A 10,615-nucleotide genomic window follows, 5' to 3' on the forward strand; every position below is an offset into this window, starting at 1 on the left:
CTAAAAACTTTTCTTAGTTCTTAATTTTAGCGGAAGTAAGATAAAATATGAAATAACATGAACCGCTCGTTTGAATATTTTGCAAGCATATTTGGTGTCACTGGTAGGTTTTTTTTTCGCGAGTATGTTGACAACTGCTGGAATTTAAATCGAACGTTCCTCCGATGTTCCGACTCTGCTGACCTTGACTTCTTTCAAATCCTTCAACCCGTCTTTTTTAAGATCTTTAAAAAATATCCAAGCATTACAATTTTTCACCATTCATATCGAAACAACCGGAAATATTCTGTTTTTTCTTAGATGTGTTTAATAAAGCATAGGATTTAATTTCTTTGAATGATTTTTTTTTCTTATGCCACTCGACGTTTTTTAAATATGTTAGCCGCATGACGTCATTAGTAATTGTATATCAATCTGTCCATATCATTGGAAATTAGAAATAAAGTAACTGTTTCTTGGGTTTAGACAAGTATTAATTATGGCCCAGTGGCGGCGTGCTGGGAGGGGTTGAATCACACGAGCGTTAGTAAACTCGTTAAATAGAAAAACAAGATTTATAAAATTTTAGTTGAACAATTTAATATTCACCAACTGATTTACCTTTTTCTTTTAAACAATGATTTTATAAAAATTTCCACCTTTATTAATATTATACAGAGTGTTATGTAAGTAAAGCACCAAGCTGTAATAGTGTTATGAAGATGGTAATATGGACATTTGTAAAATTTAAGAAATCAAGTAATTTTGGGAAACAAAATAATGTCACACCGAACGTTGATATAAAGCTTGAAGTCCTAATTCCCTTTTTTTACCGGAGAATCAGGTAGTTTTCTTAAAGTTTTGATTTGGTAATTGAAACTAGATATAAACTTAACAACGAGGTATATTGATAAAATAGTAGAGATTTGAATGATATATGACTCGTACAGTGATTGAATTGTTAAGATTAAGCAGTGGGAATCAGTAGCAGGGGCTAAATTCCTCATTAAGAACAATTGCGAGGGTTCTGGGACACCTGTATTTTTGTCTAGATCGAAACAAAGGCCAATTAAGGTGTTTTTATAATTGTGTATATGATTTATTATTTGAATGAAATATTCAGTTTTAAGTACATTTGTGCCGTCACTGACTAATCAGTAAAGTATGACAGATGTTTGTAACTCTTGTTTTTCGCATAATCAAATCACTATGTTATTAGTCAGATCTTTAATTATTTTTCGAGCCCTGATTGGTCAATTTAAAACCTTATAACTTTTACAAAAAAAGCGAAAAAAAAAATTTTCACGTAGACCATTTTCTTTCAGCAATCTGATTCTCCAGGTAAGAGTTAGTGCTTTACTTATATGTATAACATCCTGCACAGATTATATTTCCTTTACGTTTGCGTTTAGTCTAGAACGAAAAGCAAGAGAAATACCTACATACTCCTTATTTTTGTGAATGACTAACTTCAAGGTCACAATTTGTCAACATAGCTGTACGGTAAATTTAAGAGGATTTGTGTATTGAATTGCGCCTTTGTGCATTTAAATACCCTTTCTTGTACAATTCAATGTATAAATCCTCTCAAATCATTCCCAAAATTTTGAAGAATTATGTGGGCTATTCAAAGTAAATGACATGTATGTGTACTAATACAGACAAACTGAAGCCATTTTTTGAAGTCCAAAAATTTCACTTATAAGCAAATTCTAGGCAGCTAGGCTGGGGATGGTAGCATTTTTGGTACATACAAAACTTAGACCTTTGCAGGCTAACAAAAAATGTATCTTGTTCTACTTAATAATTTTTCTCTATTTTTGCGGTCGTGACAAAGCTGCAATAATTGATATAGATTGTACACAATTTGCTTTCCAATAAGTCTGGAATTTGACATATTTATAAGCGCACGTTGATTTGTCAGAGTTAGCCATTAGCTCACTTGTATTTATAGGACAAACGAGTCATAGAAACAGGTGAGAATGTATTTACGCCAGAACTGTTGGTTTGTTAACCTACCAAAAATGTCAGAGTCGCAGCTAGGTGGCGCTCGCATGCTTTATGCAACCACCCTATAATGTATTGTCTACCTAACATTCTTCCAAAATTGTTACTGTTTTAATTTGTGATAAGACAGATAAACATAAAACAACAGTCAGAGATAAATTAAAGCAATTTCGTAATTTTCTATTAGGTCATTGAACTTTAATAACGATAAATATTTATTTATATTACATAACAATAATAATGGGTTTAATAATAATTTAAATATTTTTACACAAAAAAATCCTGTAGTGTTATTCGGATATCAAGACAAATTAAAAAAAATGTTTTAACACACACGACTTAAAAAAGTACACTTATCGCTTTCCGAAATAAAATTCTTCTAATTAGTTGTTCAGATAAAGTTCACGCACGTACATACATACATACTGTTTGACTAACGTGACACGACAATTCCATTGAGGGCCAATAGTTTTGCGCCCTGACTGTATGTATCGTTGAATAAATAGACAAATGTATAATTCGGATTGTGAAAGCTGTATGCGCCGCCACTGGGTTCCGTAGCGAAAATCCATTTCTGATTGAATTCCATGATTCCAATAAAAACTATTATAATATTCATGTAGCTATTCAATAATGCACGAAGTCTAAAATTAAACCGTGATCGTAACTCGATATTTATAAAAGTTAATACTTAATTATTATTTGAGCGTTCGATGGTCCAGTAGTCTGGCCTATTATTTTAAATACGTATCAAAAAACCTAGTTAGGGTTTTATCAGTTTCCTTGTTTGCTACACAAACTAAATAATTTAACCAGACAAACATATTGGTAGTGTAGCAGCGTCAAAATTATGAGTAACGCCACTGACCTTGCCGTTTTATGCCAAAGTACAGTTAACTCAAAAGTCGCAATCCCGCAATTAATGCGAAGTAACCCGGCTAAGCTCCTGTAAGAATACTTTCTCAAAGAATTAAGGATAAGAGAAGATACCGTCTGAAAAGTCATATTTTATCGAGCAAATATAAATATTGAAGAAAATACTACCTATAGATCCCAACGATGACGTCATCAATACGTAGACGAGCGGTCATTACGAAATACCAAAAGCTGCATTCTGATTCGTTGATACCAAGCGGAAGCCATCTTGAAAAAAACGACCATAAATTACGATAAGAGAGGTGTGCCATCTAGCGGGACAATGTTGGCGTAGCCGAGAGCGCAACCGTGATCACGTGAAGCTTAGGTAGATAAAATGGCGGAAAACGCATATTTGGATGGCGACTTTGAGATATTTGTGCAAAAATACGAATTTTTCGTTTATTTATAAGGAAAGATGAGAAAGGCCTTTTTTGATTTTTTTTTATAAAAATGTTAATTTGAGGTTAGATTTTTATAATGACATGTTTTTTTGAGTTTTCAATTTAGGAGGTTATGAGGTTTGTTTTAATTTGGATTCGGTTAATAAGTCGGAGGTCGGTTATTTGTGGTTAGGTTAAAGATGGCGCATGGTGTATTTGACAGGTTGGTAGAGAGGTGTCGCTGTCGTTGAGGTTAGCTATTTTTCCGTCTGTTGTCGCTAGTTTAGTTATTTTTGATGCCATCTAGCTGAACCCCGCTTTCGAACGTTTCGTGTACTAATATGAGTAGAGTGTAGTGGTGTTGAGTGTGAAACGAAACCCCTGGCTTCCAATGTTTTTCAAATAAAGTTAAAAGTGTTTGGGAACCGGTGGAAATTCAGAATACTCGTGTTGCGGCCAAGTGGTCATTGGCGTAGTAGTTTTCGTATGAATTTGGTCCGGCAAGAGAGTTTAACACAGAGTGTTCCATTTTGATGGCGCTATGGCCGTTCCAGGGAAAATATAAGCCCGCCTTAACCTCACTCTTGGTAAACATCAATCCAACCAAAATGGGTTGCAAGATCTAGTGGTCGGAGTTGGCATTTGTTTAGGGGTGTAAACAACATCAAAACAAAATGAATGTTAAACAAGAGAGGCACGATGAAGCCGAAATCCAGGCTTTGGCGGATAAAATTATGGAAGCAAGCAAAAATCGGATGGTGGTGAATCAACAGAAGGCACACACAGGCGTTGCGCAAAATTTAATTCTGAATTCTATGATGAGTGACAAGAAGAAACAAAACAACAACATTCAGTCTACAAGTTGCGGCGAAACTGGAAAAGCAATTGATGAGGAGTCAATAAGGGGGCGATTCGGCTGGGAAACAATCGGCAAAAACCCAATTCCATATATAAATCGAGCCGGTGAGAAGTATTGTGCTGTGAGGATGGTAGAAATGAAAGCTCTTAACAAATACTTAAATTATTTGCATCAGGACATTTATAATTGTACATGTATTCGAAGTTACTACATAACAGAGCATGAAGGTAGACTTCTTAACGAAATTAATATAAAACATTGTGACTACCAGTTTGGTAAAGAACAATTCACCCAACGTGATCTGATTGTTAGACTGAGTGACGCGATAGAGTTTTACAATTTTCTCTGTTCATGTTACACGAAGTTAGTAAATGGAGAAACTGATTCACTAGGCAGGAGTGGATTCATAAGGATCAACAAAGAATCTGTGGTACCCTACACTGTATATAACGACCAAAAATACGTCCCTTTATTCTATTTTGAAGGAGAAACTGAAAACCTTAAGCAAAGGGCCAATAAACTTGAAGGCTGGGACCTATCGTATCTAAAGTTCTGTTGTAAAGTGCAAGGAATACGAAACGAACTTTTCGCCCATGATTCCTGTTCAGTTATTAGTTTAAATGATATTAAAAATTACTTTCCTCCTGGGACACTTTTTGAAGACTACTGGCCCAAGAAAAGTGTGGATTCGCAACTGTTGATTAGTGGCAATACGCGGAATCAATCTCAGATTATTCAATGGACACGACAACCCTCGGCGCCCCCCATCGCTCATCCTGTGCCCAGTCCACGAGCTGTCAGCTTAACGCAACCCAAACCACCTACAAATAGTCAAATGCATAACGTTCATTCATATTCTACATTTGGAATGGCTGGACAACATCCCTATCATCCTCCACAATCACGTACTCCAAGTTCTACTATCAGGACGACCTATCCTGCTGCCGCTGGAAATAGGCACATGAGGTCACCGAATTATTATTCAAACATTACTCAGGGACCACCACCTCCACTTGTACCTACCACACAGGCGTAAGTCTCGTTTCACATTCTCATTTAATTTTTTTACTAAACATAAGTTAAATGTGCGACAGCAATTGAAGATCTCTTAATTCTCTTTATTGATTATTTTAAAAATTAACCCCAACACGCTGGTACACGTAATCGCGTCACGTGATTCTCATGCTGATGCAAGTCTCTTTAAAGTTCTTTCAAACGAAATTGGTGGTGTTGTATATCTTGCATTTTACTTAAACAAAACACTAACAACCAATCATGACGTGACATGTGACATTTTCAAATAATACCAATATTAAGTGGCGATCCACTCACGTGACACTTTTGTTGGTTACTATTGGTTTTATTAGTTCAAACTTATGGGTGTTCTACTTTTGACCACATTTTCGTCTTTTTAAACGACTCTTTAACCCCATCTAGACATTTCGACTTCTCAATGAAAATCGTTTTTATTCTAAACCTTCCATCGTCGAAGTTATGTAGGTTCCTTTTGACTTTGCTGCGCTTTCAAGAAATCGACTTCAAGAACTTCTTCTGAATGCTCTTCTAACTTTTAACAACTCTTTCTATTTTCCGTTGCGTTTCGTATCCATTTTGGGGTCATCAATTTTATTCCATATCAATCTCATTGGGTTATTGATTTTTAATTTTTTGTCAGTACACGGTTTTAAGTATCACGTGATTCTGGTTTCAGACATTTAAAACAGACACTTCGACTTCGAATATTATCGGTATGGATTTTTACCAATCTATAAAATCAATACTTTGCATAACAGGTTTTCATAAAATTGTTTGTCGGGTTTGATCGGCAATTTTAATCAGTGGAAAACTTAATTTTACCACGGACGTCATTAGCGTTCCTGACGAAATATTTAATTATTTTAATAAAGTATGTAAAAATTTTAACTGAATTGTTCAGAATTTGTCATCTGTTTATAGGGAACAGTAGCACTAAGTCCAGTAGCAAGTCGGTCTAACAGTAATCATTCTTAGTACACAAAACAAATTGTTAGTTTTATATCAAGTCTTGCAAACTCAAGCAGTTAAAGCATTTAATGGAAATCATTAAATCCTTCGAGATATATAATAATATTATAATTAATATGTATAAACACCACCAATTTTTATCAAGCGTACAAATTATATAACCCAAAGTGTTATAGCACTCATATCTCGAGAAAGTTTAGGTTTTTGGACTTACTGGAGGCATGACTGAGAAAAGCATGAAAAAAATTGTGTTGCTTCCGTGTATTGAAAATTGTCAAATTGTATTATGTTGTAAGCTTAGTGAGTAATAAAGCAGACAATGCAGACTGAACGGTTTCAAATCGACCACCTGTATTTACGTCATGAAATGTAGTATCTAATATCAAGTCTGCATCATGCTGCCAGTATTAAATAAATGTAAAAATAGAATAACTGATCTTTTTTTTTAATTTTGCTGTCTCTGTTAGGGAATATGTACAGTTCTATGCAAAATAAACGAGTTTGTTCTTTGCCCTTGTATGTTGTTCTACGTCTACGTTTTTTTTTTGTATCGTAAAAAGACTACTTCTGTGTTCTGGAGGTTTTTTGTTATATCAACTAATAAAACAATGTATGTCTTAGTTATCCTACTTATGGAAAGGAAGATTGGTGAGTTTTAAGTGTGTAAAATGTTTGTACTGGACTGTGCTAAAGAATTTACTGTATAGATGCAAAACCTGCATGAAGACTGTCAAACTAGATCACTGGCATAGAAATGGGAGCATTTTCGATTTGAGCATCGAAAATGGTCTTTTAACAAAAGTGTGTTCACGTCCATAGTGCGCATGTTTTAATGTAAATACATGTATATAATTTTGATGTTTCTGGATTTTTCGCTTCAATTTTAGGCAATCCAATTTGCATTATTCGAATGCTCAGACGAATCCCTCAACAAACTATATGATATCAGCAGAGCAGCCTAATCTTAACCAAATAAACTACCATCAAGAAGAACCAGAAGAGTCACAACCACCACCAATGATACCTATAAGACAGTTTTTGGCAAATGGCGGTGTTCTTTCACCGAGTTTCTTAAGACATCAACAGCAACAAAGGATGCATATGGACGTTGTCACCCAAAATTCACAACGGTTAGTGCATCTATATTTTACAAGGTTTAGTTGGTTAACAAAACCATTGGAAGGAGGACGGAGCCAAAATTATTTAACCAACTTTGCCTTGTACTAAAAGGTGGAACTCTTGTAGGCGATTGTAACGTTACATTATATTGTACCACGCGATTTTTTTCATGTTTTCTAAAATGTTTGATGCTGATTAAATTGTTACCTCTATAGGTTCTTCTCCATGTAATGATTTGTTTTGTTTTAGGGATCTACAAAATAACTACAATGTCGGCAGCAGGCAGTCTATTCTTATAAATCAGCAGCCAGCGCACCAACAGTCGTCTCGGAGTCAACCGACTACCTTTGCTGAAGAACAACATTCTATGACGAATGGTCAAATGTGTCTGGACGACGTTAATTGTAAATTAATTTCAATCCCTGAACCGCCAACTAGTAGTAACCACATTCCATATAAAATGCAAAAGGCGCTAGTTGAAGGAAAGCTATTACCGTGTATAAATATGAAGCCATATGTATACTCTGATTTATTGGTTACATTACCTGATCTCATAATTAACTTTTTTAATAATATACCGGTGCAGTCGTGTCAAAGAGTCATGAAAGTACTCGCAATCGACCTCTACAAACCTAACAAGTAAGTCCAGTCAAAAGTTGGTTGATTTTTTATCTTCTAGTTGTTGCACTCAATTATATTTATAGTTGCTACTAATTGAATAGTAATGTAACTGGTTTAATTAGTAATAACTGATTTGTATTACAATGTAAGCTTATAATAATTATAGTTTTAATTGCTAATTACACCAAGTTTTTGTAGAAATGTTCAAATTTGCATTGTTAGTAATTAATTGTTTGTTGTTTTAGCGCCCAAACTCGTGTTTTAATGGATTCTGGAAAGTGTCAAAATATGAATGATGTGGTACCTTTAGTTCAAGTGAGAAACGTGATCGATTTCATGCCGCAATTGAAGTACATGCTAGGAGGTGTTTTACCCAACATGGCGAATAAACGACAACGGAATAGCTAGGACTGGGCTAATTTGTGGGGTTATAACTTTTACAATTTGTGAAAGTCCACGAACTTAAAGTGTTTTATAAAAGTAAAAAATTGTGTTGTTTTATATTAAAAAATTGTTCCTAAAGTGTAAATCAATAAGTACTATTATTCAAAAAAGTGAAACTATATACACATGTACTACTGTGCTAGTTATATGATATATTTTCTTTTATCGTTTTCGTTTAACAAAAAGAGTGCATGCGTTAGACCGTCGCATCATACCAATTGTTAATTTTGCTATATACGTTTTTTACATCTTAATCGTTTTCTCTGTTGGAGCACTGTTTTTTGGTTTTTTATTTTGGTACGATCGGCGCTTTATCGTGTCATGCATAATAAACGTTTTCATCCTTGTGACATTAGACTAGATATTTTAAATTATTTAATCACTGTGGTTATTACAAAATATGTCATTTTTTGTTATGTTTATTTGGCATCATTGCGTGGTAAATTAAATTTTGACGCCTTTCTAGTCAATTAAATTAAGCAGCATTTGAAAGATTTAAAGGATGGTGGTGATTATTTGAAATATCTGCTCTATTTTTCGTATATAATTATTTATTTCTTCAATGATCATTATAATATTAATAGATAGTTATATCAATGTGAAATGTCCAGGGTAGGGGATGTAATTTAGAAAAAACTTTCTGGATTTAGCTAATATATATATACATATAATTTCTATTAGATCTGAAATTAATTTATACGTTGAGTATTTTAACTTTCTTTCACTTCTCATGGAATAGTTTTTGAAAATTGTATTGTTTTTCCTTGGAATCACGATTATTCCCTTGCCTGTGATATTTAAACAGATTACAAATCAGTATTTAATAAATTATCCATTGAGCTTAAACTACATATTAAATTCCTTAATGCTACTTAACATCATGTTTTGGCTCTCTGACAAAATTAAATATGTATCTGTACAAAATGTTGGTAGAATTAATTTTCTATGTATTTTTTAAGCAGTTGTTTTCTAGTAGTGTTGTTATATTTTGGCAATTTTTTTTCACACACGTATAGTTGTAATGTTACTATGTATGTATATAGTAAACATTTATCAAATAAATCTTCTAAGTTCTATTATTATTTGCTGGTTTGACTTACGAAGTAATTGCCAAATTTGTTTTATTTCAAAATTTTATTTCCGATTTTAGAAGCAAAGTATGTAATTTGTATATACTTTTATAGAGTAGGACCGTAGAGTTTTTAAATATACCTTTTAGTTGTTATCTAGATACCATGTAAATAAAAATTATTTTCATAATTACACTTTTTCTCCAAAGTGAAATTCACTATAAAGTTACATACTTTAAACTCAATGTTACATGCAGTATCAATAGAATAATGTGTTGGTAGCATTGTGTCATTCTTGATTATTTTTATTTTTACTGTTTATATTTTGTCATCCCAGGGATTCCAGAAAAAAATATACATTAATTATCGACCCGTCCCTGTTGTAAATTTCATTATCTTCTTTATTTATTTTTATTTTAATTTTGTTTATTGTTCTTTAGAATATAGTTTTTGTTCTTTTTTTTTGTTTATTCATTTTATAGCCCGGAAGAAAGAAATCGGTTTTACACGTAACACGCTAGACAAAAAAACATTTTTAGATGACCAACAATATAGCTAGGTTTTTGTAAAAACAGTTGCATAACCGACTTACGTGTGTGCTTAGTCTTGCATGCGCATTTCACGAAAAGTTGAAATTCTTGTGTACAAAGAAAATTGGTAAAATTGAAATTTTTAGACTATTTTTTTTGTTTTGTCCGAAAGATGGCGCTACGAATATTGCAATTTATTCGTCTCGAGATTCATACGCTGATCAATAAAACCATTTTCTAAATTTTAGAATATCTTTAAATGTGTTGGCGTATTTGGACCAAAACCTAAATTATAACCAATTTTTTGTCTGTATCATTGTTTTAAACTATTAGTATACAATATTTTACACAAATTTTTAGAGACGCCTTAAATAGATGGAAATAAATAATATTATTTCAAAAAAAAAACATCGTATTTGCGAGTTTGGGAAAATTTGTATTGTTAATGTTACAATACAAGTATTCATCTCCTTGAAATTCACATACTTGTGTACCTATAACTCACGCCACAATTACGACCAATTAGTATTAACAATTCGATAACAAACCAAATGTTTCAATTGAGGTGCATTTTGTTTAGAACTACGTGTAGGTACTAATAATGTATGATTAATTTGAAAACACTCATTTCTGATAACATTGTTTGTGAGAAAATCGAATTAAAATTAATGAGAAAAAAAAGGA

At 33.1% G+C, this 10,615-nt stretch overlaps 1 protein-coding gene across 3 annotated transcripts; it reads left to right on the top strand.

The window, feature by feature from the left end:
- Positions 1–3,411: 3,411 nt before the first annotated feature.
- Positions 3,412–9,832, top strand: LOC148167267 (uncharacterized). 3 transcript variants are annotated; one of them, XM_088047683.1, is made up of 5 exons: positions 3,413–5,175; positions 6,769–6,795; positions 7,035–7,277; positions 7,516–7,905; positions 8,133–9,831. In XM_088047683.1, the coding sequence occupies exons 1-5, from the start codon at positions 3,959–3,961 to the stop codon at positions 8,293–8,295; spliced, it is 2,040 nt and encodes a 679-aa protein (XP_087903809.1). In that variant the 5' UTR covers positions 3,413–3,958; the 3' UTR covers positions 8,296–9,831. The 3 variants fall into 3 exon arrangements, with proteins under 3 accessions (XP_087903811.1, XP_087903809.1, XP_087903810.1); XM_088047684.1 differs by lacking the exon at positions 6,769–6,795 and having other exon boundaries at positions 3,415–5,175; positions 8,133–9,830; XM_088047685.1 differs by lacking the exons at positions 6,769–6,795; positions 7,035–7,277 and having other exon boundaries at positions 3,412–5,175; positions 8,133–9,832.
- Positions 9,833–10,615: the final 783 nt, after the last annotated feature.

This window comes from Gnatocerus cornutus, chromosome 10 (assembly GCF_029298725.1).
Source record: "Gnatocerus cornutus isolate USDA-ARS CGAHR chromosome 10, icGnaCorn1.1, whole genome shotgun sequence".
NCBI lineage: Eukaryota > Metazoa > Arthropoda > Insecta > Coleoptera > Tenebrionidae > Gnatocerus > Gnatocerus cornutus.

Bases quoted from the DNA above. Each gene is read 5' to 3' on its own strand.
- LOC148167267 (XM_088047683.1), top strand. From the start codon at position 3,959: ATGAATGTTAAACAAGAGAGGCACGATGAAGCCGAAATCCAGGCTTTG. The intron at 5,176-6,768 runs GTAAGTCTCGTT...TGTATGTCTTAG, and splicing joins CTTGTACCTACCACACAGGC to TTATCCTACTTATGGAAAGG. The intron at 6,796-7,034 runs GTGAGTTTTAAG...CTTCAATTTTAG, and splicing joins ACTTATGGAAAGGAAGATTG to GCAATCCAATTTGCATTATT.